The sequence below is a fragment of the Podarcis filfolensis genome (assembly GCF_964270895.1).
Source record: "Podarcis filfolensis genome assembly, chromosome: 14".
Classification (NCBI taxonomy): Eukaryota; Metazoa; Chordata; class Lepidosauria; order Squamata; family Lacertidae; genus Podarcis; species Podarcis filfolensis.
The window spans coordinates 20,991,038-21,015,349 of NC_139616.1; the positions used below are offsets into that span (position 1 = coordinate 20,991,038).

At 43.9% G+C, this 24,312-nt stretch overlaps 1 protein-coding gene across 2 annotated transcripts; it reads right to left on the minus strand.

Annotated features, from left to right (window-relative positions):
• Nucleotides 1-134: 134 nt before the first annotated feature.
• SYNM (synemin) lies at nucleotides 135-23,149 on the minus strand. 2 transcript variants are annotated; one of them, XM_083586161.1, is made up of 4 exons: nucleotides 22,064-23,149; nucleotides 14,112-14,236; nucleotides 10,201-10,274; nucleotides 135-7,839 (listed from the first exon to the last, which is right to left on the minus strand). In XM_083586161.1, the coding sequence occupies exons 1-4, from the start codon at nucleotides 22,844-22,846 to the stop codon at nucleotides 3,917-3,919; spliced, it is 4,905 nt and encodes a 1,634-aa protein (XP_083442287.1). In that variant the 5' UTR covers nucleotides 22,847-23,149; the 3' UTR covers nucleotides 135-3,916. The 2 variants fall into 2 exon arrangements, with proteins under 2 accessions (XP_083442287.1, XP_083442288.1); XM_083586162.1 differs by lacking the exons at nucleotides 14,112-14,236; nucleotides 22,064-23,149 and adding an exon at nucleotides 12,731-13,522 and having other exon boundaries at nucleotides 10,201-12,648.
• Nucleotides 23,150-24,312: the final 1,163 nt, after the last annotated feature.

Consider the following 24,312-nt stretch of genomic DNA (forward strand, 5'->3'; position numbering starts at 1 on the left):
ACTGTAGTCCCAAAACAGCTGGAAACCCAAGTTTGGGAAACTCTGGCCTAGATAAAACCTGTTCATTTCATATGTATTTTTAAAAGTTATTTCTAAAAATAATATAAAACATGTTTATAAAGGAGGAAGACACGTTCATTTTTAATGTTTAATACTTGATAAAGAAAAAAGTGCAAAGTCACAATAGCTTTAAACCATCACAGAAACACACACTGCATTTTAACCAACAAATACAAAAATGGCCTACAAAATCCCACCTGACATTAATCCACCCAATTTCAACATGTCTACGGCCTCTGAAAACACCTACTGTAGCAATCTTTTGCCTATGGCAGCCTTCTGCAGCCTGGTGCCCTCCAGACATTTTGAACTCCAATGCCCAGCACCCCCAGGCACCAGGTTAGGGGTGGCTGACCTAGAGCTACAGTTCTCACACTGCAACTCCAATGCCTTTTCCATTTCACTTGCACAGATATTGAATACTCCCATGACTTTGGCCCCGATCCAGCTAAAGTTGAAGCCAATGGAAAAAGTCAGTTACCACTAACTTGACTCCTTTTGCTTTAAATGGAATTAAGTCCTGCATAAGCTGGATCAGGGCCTGGGTTATTACATTAATGGGTATTAAAAAGCACTGGAAGAAAGTGTCACTTGAAACAGAATTCACTTCCCAAGTGTGCTTAAGATTGCAGCATTAAGGAGAAAAGTGCCCCACTTCTGAGGTAAACTACAAGCATCTTCTACTGCATAACATTATACCCGCCCCCAACTTCCCACTGTTCATATTCAATTTTAAAAAAATGTTTGAATAAGCTCTGCCTGTGAGTAGAAACATTGCCTGAGGCAATGTTATTAATCTTTCTAGCTCAATGCTATTGAAACACAACTATTAAATAGGACAGACTGGCATATATGTGGCAGGTTAGATCCTAGTAAGTTGTATTCTCTCTGGATAAAAACAAGCGAAACAGCAGCTTGTGCTAAGTGACGATTCAGTTTTAGGTGTAGAAAACCAGTAATGAAATATGCCTAAGATTCTAAGTTTGAATCTGTAAGTGCATGTCCAGCCTTAAGCATCCAGTTGCAAAATTCCTCTGGCAGAAGCCACAACTGTTTTGCATGCAGAAAATATCTGGAGCCTCATCTGTACTATACAAATGAAATAGATTTCAATTATTTTTAATGTTTTAAACAGTTGTTTTTAATTGCTATTTACTGTTAATATTGTTTTATTTTACTTCGTAAACTGCTTTGAAGTTTTATTACCATCGAACAGTATATAAATCTTATGAAATAAATACAGTTAAAGCAGTAGCATGCCGCTTTCAAAAGGCATGGCTTGCACCAAAGGAAGTGTAGTTTGTTCAGGGTGCTGAGAGTCGTTGAGAGACTATTCCCCAACAAAGCTGCAATTAAATCACTCTGAGAATTGCAACTTCATGAGGCCACTAGGGGTCTCCTAAGAACTCTCAGCATGCTTAACAAGCTACAACTCCCAGAATACTTTGGGGAGAAGCCATGACTGTTTCAAGTGGTACAATAGTGTTTTAAATGTACTGTATAGTATAGTGCAGATGTGGTCTAGAAAGGCCCGGGACAGACTCATATGAAACTCCAGGAAGCCACTTCCAGTCATGGTAGACTGTAGATAGGCAACTTGTGGCCACCAACATGGTATGCAGCCCCCAATGCTTCCAAAGGCTGCCCATCTTCCACCCTATCAGTTTTTCCCTTCCTCTTTGGTATATCTGGCATTTTCCATGGCTTTAAAATAAATTGATGTATTTTTATTTCCACCCCACCCCAGCTGCTTGTGGGGGGGTGGGTGGGCAGGAAACACCCCAGCTATTCGAGAACAAATTGGTAGGCTAATGCCATGGGTGTGACAAAGAGAGGGAGCAAGTTTAATACACAAAGGTAATAAAGGAATCACGTTCCCTTCCTTTCTATGACACTGTTTAGGGAAGTTTTTAATGTTTGAGTCTATTTTTTATATTCTGTTGGAATCTGCCCACAGTGGTTGGGGAAACCCAGCCAGATGGGCGTGGTATAAATTATATATTATTATTATTATTATTATTATTATTATTATTATTAGATGTAGAGTGGACTGAGTTGATATAAGACAGCATTGAATGTTCTCAAGTCCGATTCCTTCCTTCTTGGCCTGTTAAAAAGTCACCTATTTGCTGGTTTGGGTTCATTTAAAAGGAGATCAAGCAAATTCGGGAAGGTTAGGTCTACCAATGGCTATGGAAGGATCACCAAATAGAGGAGAATCACAGGATCATCCCACCACTGCACCTCAGTTGCTGGTGCATGTGTGTGTAACAAAAGTTGAAGAATGCCACTGCCTTCCCAGAGGCATCTGGTTGGCTACTCGGAAGCAGACTGCTAGACTAGATGGATACCTGGTCTAATTTACAATCAAAACTTCAGCCTTTCGTGGATTTTTAATTTCACACACCCCATCCCGCACCACATGCAACGAAACCTAAGTCACACAGCTGTGGAAGCTTAAGAATCTAAGAAGAGCCCTGCAAGGACCCACCTAGTCAAAAAATTCTTTTTTTCACAAGGGCCAACCAAATGCCCACATAAAGCTTACATTTTGAGTGCATCTCAATTCTTGCCTATTGTGATTATAAATGAATGTAAGAAAACATGCACATTCTGGGTGCATATTTAATTTTTTATGTTTATGTACCAGCACCAAAGGTAGCTGCTCGCTCTTTCTTTCTTTTAGTGCTGAAGTATTATAGCACCCTTATCATTATGACATAGCTTATAGCAACTGGATACAAGGCGTTTTAGCACAAGCTAATGGTGAGTGTGCTAAACTTTACAACATCACAGCCCCATTTCAGCAAACAGGAGTTGTGCAGGGACTCACTTTAAACAGGGTGGCCACTTTTCATTGGTCCTGTTCCTGTGAATTTAAGAGCAGCCTGAGAAAAAGTCACTTAAGAGGTGAAGATTCTCCCCCTGCGTTTTAACTCCATTTCTGTGAAAATGCTTAAAAGTGAGAGCCTTAATCCTAATAAAACTTGCATCGCTAGTAAAATATGCCCACCATTTTAGTGGTGGTGGTTGTAGTGTGTGTGTGTGTGTGTGTGTGTGTGTGTGTGTGTAAGAGAGAAATAAAATAAGGTATTAATCTATATGAATTCAACACATTTTCACTCGTCTTCTGTTGCATCCATTTGGTTGGGAGAAGGACCAGAACTCAGTGGTAGAGCATGTGTAAAAGGTCTCAGGTTCAATCTCCAGCATTCTTCAGATACAGCTGGAAAGACTCTTGTCTGTAACCTGGAGAGCTGCTGCCTGTCTGTGCATGCAGCACTGTGCTAGATAGACCAATGGTCTGACGTAGTATAAGGCAGCTTCCTATCTTCCTACTTGGTCACCTACTGAAAGGTGTATTTGACAGATCAGTGATTAACTAGGTTGCCTGGCAACACTATTCATTTATTTTTGCTATGTATTTTTCCAACTGCTTTTGCGCAACTTTCAGTTTTAATAAATGGTTCCAAAAGTAAGTGAAACTTATCTGCATATGCCATAAAGACATTTTCTCCAGACAAGTCCCAGATGATTTAAATTGGATTGCTCTTGAATACTTTTTAAAGCTGCTCTAGTATCACAGCTTTCTAGACTTAAATGAGGTTGATGGTTTTCCTGTAGAGTCAAATACTCTCAGACTCAGGACAACCTTTCAGACCCAATGGCATTAGCAAAAGCAGACCTAGTGTTGTAACATGTGAACACATGTGCATTCAAAAGATCCTGCTTAAAAAAATACTCTTATATAACTTCATTGTTAATGGCTAAGGGGAGTTCCCCCCCTTTAAAGTCAGCTATATATAAATGGCAATCAAGCTCCTAGATTTTTAAAAAAACGTTGATAATATTCTTTTCAGAACCAAGGTCCATCATCATCTTCTTCCTCCTCCTCCTTCTCATTCAGATAAAGAACAGCCGTTTTCTTCTCATCAGAAATCACCGATCTTTGATCTACCATCCTTTGAAGTTGAACAGTCTGATCAAATGTTGACTCCTCTAATCTTTGTTCACTATCTGTGTCCTTCTGGTCATCCTTCATGGTGCCCTCCAGCTGAGAGGCAGCTGCTTTTTTCCTGTTTGGTACGAGAATGGTAGCATCTTGCCTTCCCCCTTCCACATTGGTTACATCCATCTGAAAGGTAAAAGACTTTTCCTTGGGTCCTATCTTTATATGCCCAACAGATTTGCTGCTTTCTGAGGGCCCATCTGTTGGGGATAGTTCTGCAGTGCCGACCCTCACTGTTTCAGAAACAGGGCCGTGAAATATAATCTGTTCAGCATGAGTTTCAGCAGGGCTGAGTCTGACGTGCCTCATTGATCTACTGACCTCCATGGAACCTCCTTCTTCCCAAATGTCTTCCCCAGGAGAACTGAGCCCTGAAGATTCTGAAAGAGAACCTTGTGCCCTAACTTCCTTCTGCCCTAATTTAATGTGTGTTACTAACCCTTCAGAAGAAAAGGTCTGTCCCATTTCACTAAACTCTAGATGCTGATCGGAAGTGGGCATCTTAAAAACAATTTCCTCAGTTGTTACAAATGGTTTTGGACTTAATTTGATGTGCCGAACAGTGGTACTGGTATCTACCATCCCCTCCTTGAAATGTTTGTCTGGAGAGCCACCAAATTCAGTTGCTTTGAGGAGAGATTCATCATATATAGTTTGGTCAGATATATGGATGTCTTTTTGCCCTAGACGAATATGTCTCACTGTCTGTTCAGTCACAGTATGGCCTCCAGTGCTACTAAGCTCCACAAATCCTGAAAGGGGCTCTTCATATACAACTTGTTCAGTGTGTACTTGTTTGGGATCTATCCGAATGTGCCTTATCAAACTGCTGCTTTCTACTGGCCCTTTTGTCTGAGAAACAGCCTCACTGCTGCTGTTTGATAAGTCTGAAGCTGGCCCCTCAAAAACAGTTTCTTCAATAATTTGATTTGAACCCAAAGTAACATGCTTAGAGGACCTAATTTCGGTAGAAAACTGCGCCTGAGTAGGACTTTCAGGGCCACTCATTTCCATGGTTTTATGAACAGGCCCTCTATAAATTATTTTTTCTGTGGTCTGAATTTCTTTAGGGCCAAGATTGAATTCCTTTGTGGACTGACTGATATCTGCAGATGCTCCAGTCTGAAAGCCAGCTGAACCAAACTCCAGAGTTTCAGAAATAGGGCCTTCATATAAAACCTGCTCAGTTCTGTGAATTTCTGTTGGACCAACTACAATTTGCTGAAAATGTCTGTTAACGTCAAATGACCCTTGTGAAGAATATTCTCCTCCTCCTCTATTAATTTCCATACTTTTGAAAACTGGGACCTGGTGGATAACTTGCTCGTTCATATGATATTCCCTGGCATCACTGCTGCTTAGTTTGCTAGAGCTAGAAACCTCTTCTATAGTCCAAGGTGTGGAAGAAACATCTATGCCAACATTCTTTCTACCACCACTGTAGCTTTCTGACTCTTGCTTCTGGCGGTCATCAAAATCATCATCACTTGGTAACTGTGTTGGCAACTTCATCTTGCCCAAAAGTTCTGCATTTAACTGGTCAGGGTTGAGCAACTGGGACAGATTGACTTCTGCGACTATAGTAACCAACCCCCCCTTTTTTGTGTCCTCCGTTTTTTTAATATCCACTTCTAGACTGCTAGCATCAGCTTGGCCCTCTTCCGTTAATGCAGAGAGCTCCTGTTTCACACTTTCTGGAAGGGTGTGATCAAGCTTTTCTAGTGCCTCTTTCAACTGAAGCTTTGGGTCCTTTGACTCCTGAGAAAAGAGATCCTTTATGGAGTCCTGAAATTTTTGCGGGATTTTAATCTCTTTCTCAATAACAATGGATTCAGCATGTGCCACCTGCTCCTTTGGAATCTCCTCCTTTGAAATGTAGGCAGCTGTCCCTCCCCCCATCACTTGGTAAATCAGTTCTGGGGAGCCCATACCTTCATTTATCTTTGTTTGAGATCCCTGCAAGAATTGATCTTGCCAGGAATACTTAACTATTGATTCTTCTTCGATATGGATTTGACCATATAATGAGGCTTCTTCTTCACTCAAGGGGCGCTCCTCTGGAGTAGACACAAAATACTTTTCTTCATCAACTACATCATCCCCCTCAGATACTTCTTCCACGTGAGACACGATCACACTGGGTTGCTTCTGCTTAACATCTTTGATAGTACTTGTGGTAGCTCTTTCTTCATCCCCATGGTATAGATACCTGGCCATATCAGGCAATGTATCTTCTACTTCCTCTACTTCAAATGGTGTTGAAAACTCCATTTCAGCTGTAGATTCCATTGGCTCCTCAACTATTTCAACTTTAACAGTCCTCTTGCCTTTGCCCCCCTTTCCTTTCACAAGATCTTCTATTACACCTTCATCTGGAATTCCCTTAATGTCTCCCAGAACTTTTTTAACATCTTTCTCTAAGGAAGTTCCCAAGTCAAACTCATCAGAAATGTGCAATTCATCTTGAACTGTAGACTGTATATTGATCTCAGTCTTCACTTTTCCATTCTCTGAAATGTCTTTCTTTTCAATGGAGATGACTTTGAAATCAGAGGAATCTCCACCATCAGAAGGTTTCTGCACGAACCCTTTAAGAATGTCAGAAACAATGGTTTCTGCTATACTTTCTTCAAGTAAGGTGTCTATTTTGGAGCTCCCTTTTTCATCTTGGTTAGATTCTTTGACAAGTTTAAATGTGGTGTCATCCTTCTGTTTCCCAACAGAAGGCTTCAAGTCTTGTAATGTTCTTTCTACGCTATTGTCTTTCAATACTTGGCTGTGAGTATACACTTCTGACGGGATAGGGATCTCAGCACCTTCTTTACTTTGTGTTGCCATGCTCACATTTTTCTCCATTTGAAATGAATGGCTTTCTTCCATCCTTGTATCTGTTGGAAGATTCTTCCCTGATGTATCCACTCTAATCCTTTCTTCCCATCTTACATAGCTTCCGGGCTTGGGTGCTTTATCTCCCAAAAGCCCGCTTCCCCTCATGTTATCCTTCATGGTAGATCCTTCCACTGTCTGCTTTTCTTCACTGATGCCTTCCTTAATTTCAGTCTTCTTTTCAAAGCTAACATTGATGGATTTCTTGTCGGTCTTCACAGTGGCAGAGTCTATCTTTTCCTTGGGCCATCTTTCGTTTCTCTCTCTTCCCTCCAGCAAAGCAGTTTTTTCCTCTTTCATTGGCTTGATGTCTTTGATCTGTTCACTCACTCTAGTCTGTGTTCCTTCTATGGTTCTCTCATGTTTAGTTTCTTTAGAACTGGATCTTAGCCCAGAAGATGGAAACATAGTAGGAATACCCACTTTCGCTCTTGCATTTTCAGAAATATTTGGACTTGTTGTGCCTTTCTGAATAGTTGTTGATTCTTTCAAAAAAGACACAGTACTCCCAGCTTCAGTTTTCTGCCTTTCAGGAAATGTTCTTCGTTCAGCTTCTTTCCCCTGGCTAATAAGATAAGGTGGGGTAAATGTTCGGATCTCTCTCTGTTCCGTCATAGTTCTCTTGCGAGTTGTGTCCTTTGTGATGGCTGCAGAAGGGCGGTGTTCTGTCCTGAAGGCATCTCTTCTTAATGGTCTCCCAGGAGTCACTGTCTGCATTCCACCAGTTTTTGTTTGAGATGAATAAACTGCAGAGCTGCTAATATTTGTTACAGGGGATTTATATCTTCTGTCAACATCCTGGATTGCAGGAAAAGTTCTCCTTCCTTTCGCCTGTTGATAAGCTGAGTGGCGGTTGCTGTACTCATAAAGCTTGTTCCGGACACCTGCCGATAGATAAAACAAGTGAAAATCATGGCTGTTAACATAGTATACTTAAGTAGTGTTCAAACACAGCTACACACAACTGGCAAAAATTTAATTACAGCATAGCATTAACACATCTAAGAAAAATGGGTGCTGCTTTGCAGTCAAACCATCCATTCCTGCTTATCTTTTCAAAACACAGATGACAAATGTGGACAACTGCATAATCCCAGGAGGTTTAATTTCTGTACAGTTCATCACAAGGTCCCTAACGCATTGACCATCAAAGTAAATGAGATTTGCACCTGCAGAGCAACAAGCGATATTGGTGTGCAAACAGGATGAAATTCCATGAGAAACATTCAGTTCTTAATTATTAACACCACTCAGCTAGGGAGCCCTAGTATTATGTGCTACTAATGGCTAATCCTAAACACACATTTCCAATTCTTTTCACAGTGGGCGCTAAAACCCATTAGTTAAGACCAGAGCTATGTGTATGCCACACTGATATTTTGTACACCTGCGAACCTTGGGGCTTCCAATGATGCCTTCCTCTTGGCCATGGATGGCCCTATTTTGGCTAAGAATGTAAGAATAGTCCTGCTAGAGCAGAGTAGCAACCTATCTAGTCCAGCACTCCACTCTCACTGTGCCCACCCAAACGGCCCTGGGGAATCCACAAACATCACTTGAGGGCACTAGCATTCTCTCTACCTGTGATTTCTAGCAACTGAGATTCAGAAGCATACTGCCTCCAATATACTGCCATTGATAGCCTTATCCTCCACGAATTAGTCTAATCCTCTTTTAAAGCCATTCAAGATGGTGGCTACCGTGCACTGCAGGGGATTTGATTAGATGACCCTTAGGATCCCTTCCAACTCTACAATTCTATTATCGCTGCCTCTTTCAGAAGTGCATTCCACGCAATACCTTTTATTATGTAACCTCTTTCACACCTTTTCTCTAAACTAAAAAGTCACCAATACCGTAACCCTTCTTCATAAGGGTTCCCCTTGGTCATTTTGGTATGGCATTTGTGCCTCAACATTCAAAATGGAGGGAATTGATTGTGATTTATAATTATTGATTCTACCTCCCCCTTAAAGAAGGCTGATCACCGAAGAATTGATGCTTTTGAATTATGGTGCTGGAGGAGATTCTTGAGAGTCCCACGGACTGCAAGAAGTTCAAACCTATCCATTATTAAGGAAATCAGCCCTGAGTGCTCACTGGAAGGACAGATCCTGAAGCTGAGGCTCCAGTACTTTGGCCACCTCATGAAAAGAGAAGACTCCCTGGAAAAGACCCTGATGTTGGGAAAGATGGAGGACACAAGGAGAAGGGCACGACAGAGGACGAGATGGTTGGACAGTGTTCTCGAAGCTACCAACTTGAGTCTGACCAAATTGCAGGAGGCAGTGGAAGACAGGAGTGCCTGGCGTGCTCTGGTCCATGGGGTCACGAAGAGTCGGACACGACTAAACGACTAAACAACAACAACCTCCCCCTTATTTCTTTGATGTTTATCTGATGTTACCTCTCAATCTACCCCAGCTCCACTACAATCTCTGAAGAACTTCTGCTCCCTCAAATTGCTGCTCCTTGTCCCTGAACCTTTCTTCCCAAGACCTCTTCATGTTACCAAAAGGAGCTACAGAGCTATGCATGTATCGCCCCACTCTCCAAGTTGCATGGATCCTCCTGGCCTTTCTCGTACTGACATATATTTTCTGAAGTGGGGGGCCTTTTCTATCCATATGAGCTACTCAGTGGAGGCCGGTTCATTTGAGCAAGTGGGGCACTGCCCCACCAACATCAGTCTGACCCCAGCCTCCTCACTGCCTTTTTTCTTCCGACTAGTCTAGGGAGCGGCGCCACTGTTACCTTCCTTTTCCTTAGTCTCAGCGCTGCCATTATACAACTCAGTAAGGAAGAAGATGGGAACAAAACTAGAATCTATTGGCTCTGCATCTCATTGGCTCTGGCTACTGGAGCCTTCCGCAACCTGCAGTCAAGTTCTTATTATTGGCTTCCCACTGGGAGAAAAGGATGCTGGACCAGATGGGCCTTTGGTCTGGCCCAGCAGGGTGATTCTTACGTTCTTATTGTGTGAAATACATGCTTGATTTGGGCTGCCCTCTTTGGCAGCCAATGTTACCGGGCCATCCCAAGTTCTAGTGTTATGAAAGAGAGAGGGAAATGTCTCCTTGCACTTTCTCCTTGCACCATACGTAATTATATAAACCTTCACAGAACTAGAAGCAAGAGCTCCCCCTCTGTTGAAACAAGGATGTGCGGAATTACTAGTGATGATGCCGACATGTCACTTCCACTCCTTACTCTGAAATGCACACATGCATGTCTGCAATTCATACCTTGTGGTAATTTCCTGCCATGCTCTTCATCCCACATAAGAATCCATTGACTGCTCTCTCCTTCTAGTAAAGCTCTGTAATACACAAAAGCAAGTATTAGAAGAGTAAAGGAGTTGGCATTCATATGGACCGTGGCCCAGTAGAGTTCTGTGACTCCTACCTCCTCCTTTCCCCTCCTCTCTTGCACACAAACCTGCCCAGAGCTGATTCTGTTTATGCCGTCGCAATATATTCTTCTGAAAACTAGAACTAAGACCTGTGGAAATTCTTGAACAGCTGACTTTAAACACAGAGTTCATTTAAGCTGCCACTTTAATACTCTGCTGGAACACACTTTTGGTTTCAACTCTGCTAAATGTTTCGAACAGATAACAAGATGACCACTTCAACTCTGTAAATGGCTCATCTGGAAGAGTGTGATAGCTAAAAATTCTAGCTCCTAGATAGCATTTTGTAATTTTTTTAAAGAAGAACCACCCAAAAACATTGTGCAACAACAACATCAATAGCCATCCCAGTAAGTCAAATTATTTTTCCTTCTAGGTTACATAAAGAGGTAACATAGCTACAGAACTTCACAACCTTGTAATCAATTTAATAGCTAGTTAAATGGAAGGGAGTGGAGGGGTCAAGCACAGCTAAGTGGGTAAATTGCAGATGGATAGTTGCGGTTATGCTGAAATTGACGTATCTGGCGAGGTATCAAGAAAGAAGTTAAAGGATAAATAAGATTATATATCTAGTTGCTGGAAACAGTTTGCAGTCTTTCGGAATGCATGCTTCAATCAAACTGTTTCTTTGATTATACTTGACATATTAAGATATAGGAAGCAGTTAACCGTATGTTTGAATACAACTATGAAACAGTTGTGTGAAATTACATACTTGTTATGGAATATTTTCCTTTTAGAAAGAAATTTAATAAAATGTATTAACACATACTCACTGTGAAATAGTTAACAATGATGACATTTAATACCATGAACTTTAGATTTGGAGTTAAAACCACTTACTGTGACGGAAAGCAGGGAATTCATTCAGCACACTGAACATTCTACCAAGGAGTCCTTGTCATCACAAAGTGATCTCTAAAAACATGAGGACTAGATATTTGACTAGCTTTTTCAATTAAAAACTATCAGCCTAATGAAGAACCACACGTATGAATCATTCACTGCTGGTTTTACAATCCCAAGTAAGACAATAGCTAGAAAAGTCAGAGAATAGAGATCCTCTCACACTAGCACTTGCTGCCAAGGCAAGGATGGGCTGGCATATGTGAAGGAGCACCTTTTGGCTCCCCCGGTAAAATATTTGAGGGCTCTGGGGGTCCCCAAAGTTGATGGGCATTGCCATTTAAATGGTGTGCGTGCATGCACCAAGTCATGTGATTGATTACATGGGGAGGGGCTGACCTGGGCCCTTCAATATTTTATTCAAATTGGCACCCCTAGGGAGGGCTATAGGTCAGTGGTAAAGAATCAGCTTTGTATGCAATAGATCCCAGTTTCAATCCCTAGCCTGGCCAGGTGGGGCTGGGAATGTCCCCTGCCAATTAGTATAGACAGTCCTGACCTAGGTGAACCAAAGGTCTGATTCAGTCTGATCTGGCTTCCTATGTTTAAAAATACACAACGGAGGCTTGCTAGTAGTTTCCAATTATCACCATCATCATCTAGCTTTGGCATAAGCACCTTTGGCAAACCTGAATTTTGCACATTTTGCAAGCCTTTTGCTCTGTGGTTTTTTGCAGTGAACAGTCTATAACATATTGTTCTCCCAGGACGCAGAAATCCCAAATTAAAGCCCCTCCCGCAGACTACAAGAAATACACTCAGTCCTCCAGGAAGGATTAAATTATCTCTTCCAGCCCCTTACAGGATGAAGTTCCCTGAAAGTGTTAACTGTGATGATGGAAATTAGGAATGCGGGAAGTTTGAGTAAGGATTTTTGGCTGCTGATAAAACAACAGTTTGCTCGGTTGCTGGAGCAACGAATGAAGTCACTAAAAATAAGTTCCAAGCAATGCACTGTATATGGCAAAGGGCAGCAGCGGCGGCAGCAGCAGCACACAGCAGTCAGCTGGAACCCAGAGCAGTGCTGCTGAAAACAAGCTGTGCATCACAATACAAGCAAACCCTACTTAGAAGACCTTTTAAAAAAGGAGAAGGGGGGGGGGGAGATGGGACAGTGGCTCATTCTTTCTAAATTTTGCCGTCATCTTTTCCCTATGCAGTCACCATTGGTTACAAACATACCCAGAATCGGGGGGGGTGTGGGGTGGAATGCCAAGTAAACCAGCTGCAGAGAGGCAGGTTGTAAAGTAATTCCTTCAATCATGGACAGAACTTACAAGAGCCAGTGTGGCATAGTGGTTAGACTGTTGGACTAGCATCTGAGAGAAGAGACCAGGGTTCAAATCCCCACTCTGGGTGAATGTGAGCCAGTCTCTCTCTCCCTCCCAGCCTAACCTACCTTACAGGGCTGTTGTGTGGATTAAATGAGGCAGGGGAGAGAGACTGGCTCACACAGTCTCTCAGCATTGCCAGGTAAAGCTTGGAAGAAACCCCTGCCTTAAACGCTGGAGAGCCACAGCTATTCAGCATAGGACCCAATGGTCTGACTTAATGAAAGGCAACTTCAAGTGTTCCTATGACATTTGCACTGAATTTAAAAAGAGAAAAACGAAATCAGTACTGTCACTCCTCACTCACCTTTACCAAAAAAACAAAACAAAACAACTTTTAAAAATACTGGTATTAGGATTCTTCCTTTTGGTAAAACATGGAAGGCTTTTATTTCAGCTTCCAAGGAACCAGAGGCTCCTTCATACGGATTTATAAAATTTTCATCTGTGTTCGCAGAGCTGGTGATGGATACCAGCAGAGGGAGGGGCGGGGAGCAAGGAAGAAAACTGAAAGTGATCTATTACTGCTAAAAAAACCCCCACTTATGAGCAGGGCTGGCATCCTAACCGATGATAAATTAACTTCTGGAAAATTCTCTCTCATTAGAAAGGGCAGAAAAACTTCACACAAAATCCAGCATTCCAAAACTGATTGGAAATACCAATCCTGACTGAAAACCTCATTATTTCATGTTCTTGTGACTTTTATCTTATTTTTTTAAACCAAGTAACATTATGTATAAAACAGGTGGGCATGTGGGCAGCCTTTTAATCAATCCTGGAGAGAAATAGTTGAAATAGTATAGTATTTTACAGATTCATTTTCCTGTCTCAGCTGGAGCGTCTTGTCCAAAAGCAAAGTCCGTGTCTGCTTGGATTAAAACCCACATCATAAATTGACTTGTTATTTCAAATCCACCATCTTCTTTTTCCCACTCCATCTTAAAGATCGTGACCAGATGCAGACTCCATGGCTTCAGCATCAAAGAACACACACACACACACACACACACACACACACACCCTGCTGCTGACAACAAGTGCTCTATTTGCCATCTAGCCGAATGAAGATTTCCAGAGAATTATACCAAGTCAATCCAAATAGACTGAATATGCTGAAATCTCTGCCTTATCTGGAGTAAGTTTGTTCCCACACTGTTCCTGAACTGGTTTTGAGCACTGGTTTGTCATCTCTAGCGATGTTAAATTCTCAAGAATAATCTTTCGAAGAATATTCTCACCTCACATCACTAGTCATCTCCAAGTTAAATATGTGTGTGCAAGCACACCCTACAGTAACAGATTTTACTACTTATCAACATTTTTTTGTTTTGCTTGTCTCTAAATTTCTCAGATGTTCCATTCAAGCGGAGACATTCAAACTTGCCCCAATTTTTTGCTTTATGTGAAATGAGGTTGCAACTGAACTTAAATGTCCACTGCAGCATAAGAGGAATTTCAAGTGTCTCTTAAGAGCACCATTGGTCACTTTTATGATCCTTACCTGTAAGTTTCAATTTCAAGGCTGAGACCAGCTTTCACCTGCAAGAGTTCATGGTAGTCCTTTAGGTACTCTGCGATAGACATGGTTAGGAAATGCTTTTCTTCTTCCAAGGCTTCAATGATCACCTAAAGTGAAACATGAATATAAATGGTTAACTTGAGTGAGCTCACGGGTCAGCTAACTAAAACCCTGGCAATGGCGCAATTTCAGAGACAAAAACCTAATAGGAAAAGATGGATGGGGATTTTGTCTGAGTTAAGAGCTCCAGGGAAGGTGATTTCCCCCTTGAAATCTCCCCCAAAGAGTTCCACCAGCACAGAAACACTTGTTTTCTGGAGGCAACGTTGAGTGAAGATGGGTCATTTATCATCACAACATTTAGGACATACTGCTGTGACTATTCCTGGATCTTCTCTATCTTTTACTTTTAATAATGTTTCTGGGCACTATTGCAATGGGTTCCCTACACAAACTCCACTATGCTTCTATTATTATAATATTATCATCATTTATTTATTAATTGCCTTCTAAATCACCTTCTCAAGGCAATTTACATAGGAGGCAGTTAAAAACACAAAAACAACAAATACTTTGAAAATAAGTCAAGCCTAACAAGTGGACAATTGTGGTAAGGAGCCATTTGGTTCCGTTCCAAGATGGCGGCGCGTTCATATGCTGCGGCTTTGAGCTCCCAATACCTCACCTACTCACGCACAGCTGCCCTGAGCCTGGTCTTGGCTGGGGAGGGCGGGGTATAAATAAAAAATATTATTATTATTATCATTTATCCAGCTGGGAAAGCCTATGGTCTCCAGTTGTTTCTAGAAGGTGTAGCAAGGAGGCACCTGTTGTATATTGACAGGAACAGGGGCAGCCACAGTAAAAGCCCTGCTCTGAGCTCCATCACATGACCTGACAACCTATCATAGAATTGTGGCTACTGCTGAGTAGGCTTCTGAGATCTTTGGAACTTGCAGGTGAAGCTCTCCCACAGACCACAGTGGTCTCCTGGGAAAATATAAGGAGTAAGGCAGTTTCTCAGGTAACCTGATCCAGAGCAGTATAGGGACTTCTGTGTTAGGATTGACTTAGCCTGCTAGCAGATTGGCAGCCTATCCTGCAAAGCAAGAGGAAAAATAGTAGCTTTGCAAGCCATGGCTTATGCCAACTATGGTTTGGCTGACATACAAAATTGGGAAAACAAATGGGAAAGCAGCGACAGGAAGAAAAAGGGAGAAGAGCTTTAGGTATGCAGGTAAAAAAGATGGTTAGGTTCAACACATATTGGAATAAGTCCTTCTTCTGTTTGAAATAACAGTTCTCAACCGAGTCTGCAAACTACTCAGACTGACCTGAGAAGCGTTATTCAAGTACTGCTCCTGAAGAAGGAATTGATTCCAAAGGCTTTGGATTGGATCCCCCAGTCAGTTTACTTAATTAATTCTATAGTCACTCAGAAGTAACACACACAGCTTAGTGAAGGGGAAACACTTGTCTCCTGCTGCTTGGCTAGATGGGAATTAATGCACTAATTCATTGTGATAGATCTGTGTTAAAATGCTAATTTTACAAGATGCAGTACCCATCTTCTTTGAAACACCACTGAACAGATCTGGGAACCAGGCCTAACAAAGTAATTGCCCAGTTGACTCCAGGGGAGAAAACAGTGCAAAATTAAAGATACAACAGTTTGTGTGTTAGATTGGAAGTTTGGAAGAGAAAGTTGGAAGCGGAAGGTGAGAGAGAGGGCTGTGAGTTGGTGCCTTTGAGAGGACCTTTCTCTAGGCGGTTCTCTGTGATTGCTCATCTAAAGGATACTAAATGCCAGGCCGTCCCGTCCCAGGGAATACTGGGTGGGGAGGAAGCATGTAACAGTGTTAATATAAATAGTTCCTAGGTTATTTTTGAGCAGGCATTTTCCCATTTGTCTGAAAGATAACCCTGCAAGTTACATTAGGTTGAAAGGTGATCATAGCTCAGTGGTAAAGCTCAGGTTCAATTCCTGGCACCTCCAGGTAAAGTGTCTTAAACAGCGGGTTCTGGAAAGCAGATGCCAGGCAAAATAAACTACAATGGCCCCATCTGTTCTACACGTTCAATGCAGGATCATACCACTTTAAATAGCCATGGTTCCCCCAAAGAATCCTGGGTACTGTAGTTTGTTAAGAGTTCTGAGAACTGTTAGGAGACCCCTAACAGCATTCTTAACAAACTACATTCCCAGGACTATTTGGGGAAAGCCAGGACTTTGGGGGAATCTTCCCCCCAACAAGCCACCACCAGTATCAGAGAATAAACTTTAGTTCTTGCTCATGGTTTGTTTAGCAAGAAGCAAACCATGAGCTTGGGTTCAGATTAGCCAGACCATGCCTTCTTTCCTTGCAGCAGCAGAAGCAAGAGAGGAATGAAGCACTGCAACTTGATCAATATGCACTGGCACACTGCACACTTACATTAAGCCATAGTTTGTATTAACTATGGTTTATTGTGACATTGAAACCAGGCCTGAGCGTTAATCAGGAATAGTCAACATGGTGCTCTCTAGCTGTTTTGGATTCCAGCTCCCATCAATCCTACCCAGCATGGCCAATGATGATGGGAGCTGGATTCTAACAACCCATAGAAAGCACCACGTTGGCTACCCCAGGTGTTAACCATGGTTAACCATTATGCTTAACCACTGAGCTACTGTCGCATTTTACATCCTGAAAGTTTGGTTGTGTAACAATTTGCAACCTCAGCAGATGGCACACACAAGTGGCATTTTGAAAATCCAGGCACACAAAATCCTGCCCTTCACAACATACAACATCCCCATAATCTCCAATGGCCCTGCTCACAATGCAGCTGTTAATGAGATAAGCACAGACAACAGAAATCTACCAGCGTGCAAATAAAACGGCTGTTCGGAAACAAAAGAAATGGTTACCGACAGGAAACAGAGGGAAAGATATGCAGGCTGGATGAATGGCTTTCGTTAACTTTCACAGTGCACTATGGTTACATTAACTGTTCTAACTCCACCAAAACAAAACAAAAACCCACTTATTTCAAGACTTTTTTACAGCCTCGACAAAGTGGGTTACTCAGAAGTGGCACCAGAACAAAGACTGCTTAAGGACGTAAGAAGAGCCTGTTGGATCAGCACACCTGGAAAAGTCCCACCTGCCCGTGAAGCATTTCTTTATGCAGCACATGGTTCAACTGAAATTTGCTATCACAAGATGGCTGCCAATTCAGATATCTTTAAAAGCGCAGTGAGACGAATCCATGGAGGATAAAAGCTATGTGCTGCCTCTGATATCAGATGCACTCTGCCTTTGAATGCCAGCTACTGGGAAGCAGCAGTCACTCCCTGGTAACTTTCTAGAGGAAAATGGTTGGTCACTGCAGAAAAAAAAGATGGCGGACTAAGTAGGCATTTGCTCGAATTCAGCATGGCTCTTTTCATGCCTTTTGAAATTATTATTTTACTTTTATTGAATTACATACAAGTTAAAGGATGCAAAGGACAATATCAAGTGGTATCATCAAAATCAGAAAAACAGCACTGAAAGAGGGGGATGAAGGAAATTGCCAGGTCAAGGGGCAAACAAAATCACCACACAGGAACAGTGTAAACAGAAGAGTTTACAGTACAGCTGGATGAGGGGGAGACCAGGGAGTAATCAAGACAACAAGGGGAAATTACATGCCTTTCCAAATAAATTCATATTTGGCCTGAACCAAAGATCTGAGATTTGAATTTTATCATGCCATTGTCTCAAAGACTTTCAAGCCACCTAAAGTGCAATACATTTAATGGGTGTCAGGTCACATTCAGCAGTTTGCACATTCTCTACATCACATGTAAAGAAATCAAGAGAAGTGCAGGTATGAACTCGAGGTGCAGCAGCAAACAACCACCATAGCTATTAAACTCCCCACAAGGTGGCTGCAATTGTGGCTTTGTAGAGACATCTGCAGATAGTACCACACAAGCATTATCACCACACCCAGCTGCCCTACATTTCCATACAGTGGTGGAGGTGTCATAACACCCATCTCACTGCTGCTGCTGCTGCTTTGGCTAGTGTTAGCGTTGGACCTTCAGAGTTAACCTCCTGACTCCAAGATGGCCACACATAAACTTTGGCTCACTCATAATGGCTTTGTTTGCCAGGAGTAATGTGAAGAACCTAAGAAAAGCCTGAAGGATCAAGGCCAATGGTACATTGATTCCAGGTGCCTGTGAGAAACCCGCAAGCAGGACTCAAGCACAAGGGCCCTTTTCCCTCCTGCGGTTTCAACCAACTGGTATTCAAAAGCATTACCGCCTCTGACTGTGGAGGTAGAGCACAGCCCTCCTGGCCAGTAGTCAACAATGGCCATGAATTTGTGCAGTTCTCTCTTAAAGCCATTCAACAGCCTCTTGTGGGAGCACGTTCCATACTTTAACTGTGTACTGCACAACTAAGTACAGTCATACCTTGGTTGTCGGATGCCTTGGTACTTGGACGTTTTGGCTCCCGAACGCCACAAACCCAGAAGTGAGTCTTTCGGTTTGCGAATGTTTTTGGGAAGCCAAACGTCCGATGTGGCTTCCATGGCTTCTGATTGAGTGCAGGAAGCTCCTGTAGCCAATCGGAAGCCGCGCCTTGGTTTTCGAACCATTCTGGGAGTCGAAAGGACTCCCAGAACGGATTAAGTTCGACAACCAAGGTACCACCGTCCTAAATCCTACAAGATTCAACCTCATTGGATCTCCACAAGTTCTAGTGTTACATGAGAAACCTCTATCTCTCCACTCTCTCTGCTTCTGGCATAATTTCATAAACTTCTATCACAACACCTCTTACTTCCCTTTTCTCTAAACTAGAAAGTCCTAAATGCTGCAACCTTTCCTCATAATGGAGGAGCGTCATTCTGTTGATCATTTCAGTTATCCCTTTCTGATCCTTTTCCAACTCTGCAATATCTTTTTTGAGATGAGGGGACCAGACCAGCAAACATTATTCCAAATGCGGTGGCACAAGTGATTTGTATAATGGCATTATGGTATCAGCAGTTTTATTTTTAATTCCTTTCCTAACAATCCCTAGCATGAATTTTTCACAGCTGTAGCACAACTTCATTGGGTTATCGCTTTCAACTCTGATTTTCATGCCTGGTCAGTTACCGCCAGTTCAGACCTCATGAATAAAGTTTCTCTAGTCTTTCAACCAGCCACTACCTCAGACTGTTTCTGCACTCTGCTGCTACAAACGTGCACCAAGCTCCAACACTATAATATTATAATAATGTTATTATTTGTACCCCACCCATCTGACTGGGTTGCCCCAGCCACTCTGACTCTCCATGTCACAAACAACTGACACCTTCTCCCCCCCCACACACCCCCCACACCAGGCAGCCATTTTGTCCTGCCACTCCCCATATTTTCATTGTCGCCAAAATCGCAGCCTGCTGGTAAATGAAACTTAGTACCCAGCCGTGCTATTCTCAGCACCTTTAGTCATGTGAGGTGTGAAAAGGGGTGCGACTCAGCCCCTCCAGAGGGAACACTGTGTCCTGTACTGGGGACTCTGGAAGCCAAATAGGAACTGAATCCTTTTGCTTTTGTTTTACCACTGGGAAAAGTGGGATCGTAGAATCTCAGAGTTGGAAGGGATCCCGAGGGTAATCTAGTCCAACCCCCTGCAATGCAGGAATTTCTACTAAAGCATCCATGGCAGGTTGCCATCCAACCTCTGCATAAAAACCTCCAAGGAAGGAGAGTCCGTAACGAGGGAATGTTCCCTAGCTAAACTTGATCCCATCACCACTCCTTGAAAGTGGGCGCCCAAGTTTGTAGCAAGGAGAGGGTGACAGGTGCAACCACCCACAGAGTGGCAAAGGCTAAGGAAATCCAGAAGGCAAGTTGCAAGCATCATATTTTTTAAGATGGCTCAGGGGAGTTTTTGTTTTTTTTAATGTCTTCCTAAAAACATCAACTTTGTTTGCCTCCATTTTCCCAGACTCCTATGGGAGCATCTGAAACTGTGGCATCGCTCAAGCTAAGGGAGACCACAGGGACGCCCCCAGGCAAGAAGACAATACCACCACAGAACCCGGTAATTATAGAGAGACAGAGTGGAGTAGTGGTTAGAGTGTCAGACTAGGACCTGGGAATCCAGGGTTCAAATCCCCACTCAGCTATGAAGCTCCCTGGGTGAACTTCACCAGTCACTGCCTCTTAGCCTTTCCTACCTCACAGGGTTGTTGTGGGTATTAAATGAGGAGAGGGGAACCATATATTCCACCTTGAGCTCCTTGAAGGAAAAGGTGGGATATAAATGCAACAAGTAATAATAATAAATAAATTATAATTAGGTAAAACACCAACAAAAAAACAATGGCTGGAGGTGAGTTTAATAAGCTGTGCTAAACAAAATCCTCATGTTTGAACTAAACATTTAATAAAACAGTTGCCCAGGGAGATTTGAAGTGCATCTCTTTGCATATTTACTCGTAGTTACATCCCAGGGTGTTTGGCGGGGCTTACTCCTATGCAAGCCTGCCTACGGGTCCAGCCTTTACAGACTATTGATGGAAGAGCTACTGTCAAGTTTGGAGACTGCAGCTCCTGCACAAACAATAAGCCAAATGGGTTTTATTCTTGACGAATGCAGAAGAGCATGTCTCTGAGCTTGGCGAGAGCATTTCCTTTACCCCCTTGGCAACAGCTGTGTGAGAAGCAGGAGATGCAGCTAGTGCGGTTTGCTCCCATCACAGCACTCTTGTGCCGGGGGAAGGCAGGGAGAGCCACACACATCAGCGCTAGTTAGGGGGACAAACGATAAGACCCTGACAGGTTTTAGTTGAGGTTTCCATCGGTGGCCACACTCCTCGGGGAGTAATTCGCTTGGGGCGAGGGGCACATGCCAGTGGTTAGTGGAATAAAAAAATGAGGGGGTGTGGAAATTAGAGAATCGTTCTGGATTAACTAGACAGGAATAAAGACCACCCAGACTTGCTTTTTACCATGTCTGTCTCAAGAATATAATTCCTAATCCTATGCTGGTTTACCCCACTGGGTTTGATGAAGCTATTCTCAAAAAATTATACAGATAATTTTTTTGCTTAGTTTTTTTGGGTTTTTTTTAGTACAACACAGCTACTGTTGAATCACAGCAACTGTTCCGGAAAGTAAGTGCTAGTACTTCATTTTCTCATTCAAGTGTGCTATACAAACATGGCATAATTTGTTCACCAGCAGCTGGAAGGCAAGTCACGAACCCGGGTAAAGTAAAATAAATAAAAATCAATTAATTTTTCCCCAGACACTACATAAAGGAAAAACAACTTTATATATATAAAGGCAGAGAAAACAAACAGGAAAGAAGGATAAAAGAATGGAGCAGGTTGAGGAGGCATGAGGGGGGTCTCCTGAAGCTGGGGGCTGCAAGCTGCCCACCTATGACCTAAGACAGCCTTTGCCATTAACTCACTAGAAGTCTTTAGAAAACGATGGGCGCTCTCTCTCTCTCTCTCTCTTTCGACTAGAGCAATAAAGTATGTGAAATGCTTCCAACCATCCCATGCACTAGATGAAAGCTGAACTCACAGCATAAATGCCTCTCGTCAAATAAAGGTGCAGGAGCTCTGCCAGGGGGTGGTGAGTTGGCAACCTAACCAGGGCAGATTCAAAGCAGTAAATAGTCAGCCCTTAATGCAAGCAGAACCCTGCTGTATCAAGCCAAGGGGCTACTCAGCCAGCATTTCTTTTCATTTTATGTATTTAAGAAAAATTATTTACCACTTAACTGACAAGAACAGAGTAAGCGGTTGACATATGGCATACTGTGCCTTAAAGTGATGCTTCTAGGTTTTAGTGCCCAGCAGTTTGGCACTCAGAGGTAGACTGCCATGGTCCATGGAGGTTCTGCGGCGCCTCTGCCCTCCCGCTCTCCGTCCAGCTTCCGCTGCCCTACCTGATACTCGGCCAGCTCGGCGCCCTGGCGCTCTTGCTGCGCCAGCCGCTCCTGTTCCAAGCGCTCCGCCAGCGCGCCCAGCTCCTGGCAGCGGCGATGAAGCTCGTCGAGCTGCCGTCGGCTCTGCTCGTTGTGGGCTCGCAGCTTCTGCAGGTTCTCCCTGCCGAGGCGCCCTTCCAGCTCCTGCAGCGCCTGCAGCTCGGCCTCGTAGCGCTCCAGGCTCTGCTCGCAGCTCCAGCTAAGCACCAGCGCGTAACTGTCCTCCAGCTCCCGTCGGCTGACGGCGCGCGTCGAAGTCCTGGCCGGCGGCGGAGGCAGCAGGGCCGGCAGGCGCTGGGGACGCCGCCGCCGCTCCTCCTGTAGTCGCCCGTGCTCGGCCCGCAGGCGCTCCAGCAGCGCCTCCAGGGCGGCGCAGTCGGCCCGCAAGCGCTCCAGTTGCTGCCGCAGCTCGGCCAGCTCGGGCTCCAAGCGGCGCCGTCGCAGCTCCACCGACTGCGCGCCCAACCTCTCCAAGCTGGCCAACTCTTGGCGCAGGGCGTCGCGATCCAGCTCGGCTTCTCCTTTGGCCCGGCTCAGCTCGCTCACCAGCAGGCGCAGCTCGGCCACCTCTTCCTCGTGCTCCTGCAGGCGGCAAACCTGCCTCTCCCGCCCGCGGAGCGCGCCCAGCTCCTGCGCCAGGCGCCGGTTCTCTTCCTCCAGCGCCCGCACCCGCGACACGTAGAGCCACAGGCGGGAGTTGAGCTCCCGCAGCTCGCTCTGCTCGTCCCAGTCTGCCCGCTGCATGGCCGCCACCTCTTGCAAATCAGCCTCGGGTCCACGGACGGCTCCCGCCTTGCTCCGGCGCGCTCCTGCTCCTCTCCAAGGCGCGCTGGCTCTTTGCGCGCCGACAGCTGCTTTGCGGTTTTGGCCCGGGACGGGGAAGGCAGGCTGGGCAAGGAGGGTGGGGAGAGCCGGCGGCCGGAGGTGGCCGAAGAGCGGCGCCTGCTGGCCACATTCCCTTCCAGTCCTGCTTCATCCAGAGTAGGGCAGACAACCTCACTTCGCTTTGTGCTCCCTAGAAACTTGTGGAAACTTCAGATTGTCCAAAACGCAGCGACAAGGTAGACTACTGGCTGGAGTCGGCTTTAGAAAACATTTGTGTTCTAAAACAGCTACGTTGGCAGCCTTTTGGTTGGGGAGGCCATTTTGAGGTGCTCACATGAGCGCTTAAACTTAGGCCTAAATGAATTAGGCCCCAAATACCAACCAGTTTTCGCCTGGCTGAAGTCAGACCCTCCCAAGTGTCCCTATTTTCCAGGTACAGTCCTGGATTTACAGAAGCAGCCCTAGTTTCTGATTTGATCCCAGAATGTCCTGCTTTTCCATTGGACTTCCCTATTTTCATCAGAGAAATGTTGGAGGGTATGGATTTTTGGGACCCCTGAGCCAAGGAAATAAATGACTATACAAGCTTTAGAAGACCTCTGAAGGCAGCCTTGTATTGGGAAGTTTTTTTAAATGTTTAATTATGTTTTTATATATGCTGAGAGCCACCCAGAGCGTTTGGGGCAACCTAGTCAGGTGGGCAGGGTATAAATTCTTTTAAAATTACTTTCATGAGAGAAATGTTGGAGGATATGTGAAGTAGGCCATTTGTCCTGTATAATACAGGATTGCCCCATATTTCAGTGTAGAATTCTACATTCTGTATTGATACAGTTTTGTCTTGTATTTCAAGTCTCTCTCTCTCTCTCTCTCTCTGTGTGTGTGTGTGTGTGTGTGTGTGTGTGTGTGTGTTTGCCAAGTTAGGGAACCTTTCCACATGCATGTGTTTGACAGAGTGTGTGAAACGTCATGTATTTTAAGTTCTGGGTAGCCAAGCACAGACAGATTTACAGATTCATGTGTATGTGTGTGCGTGTGACAAATTCCAGACAGGCCATCCTCTTAGGCTACAATAGATTGTAATGGATGGCCTTGAAGTCACTTCAGCACCAGATGGGAAAAAATGGCCGCCAACTGCCCTGTCCTGTATTTTGCCAGAACAATGGTGACAACCATACTGAAGTGTGACCTTCAAACTGGGATGTTGCCTCCTGTTTTCTGGGGTCGAAGATGATAGGTAGACTGATAGTCTACTGACAGGCCGTTGGCTTCAAGCTCCACTTTCTGCTGTGAGCTCCAATGGGAAATGTCTTAACTAGCCATAGAAAACAAAGCCTGAAGCTGATAGATACTAATTTCAAGCGCTTGGGATCATTTGCACAGGG

Bases quoted from the DNA above. Each gene is read 5' to 3' on its own strand.
- SYNM (XM_083586161.1), bottom strand. From the start codon at position 22,846: ATGCAGCGGGCAGACTGGGACGAGCAGAGCGAGCTGCGGGAGCTCAAC. The intron at 10,275-14,111 runs GTAAGGATCATA...TGTGTATTACAG, and splicing joins CTTGAAATTGAAACTTACAG to AGCTTTACTAGAAGGAGAGA. The intron at 7,840-10,200 runs GTATGAATTGCA...ATCTATCGGCAG, and splicing joins TGGCAGGAAATTACCACAAG to GTGTCCGGAACAAGCTTTAT.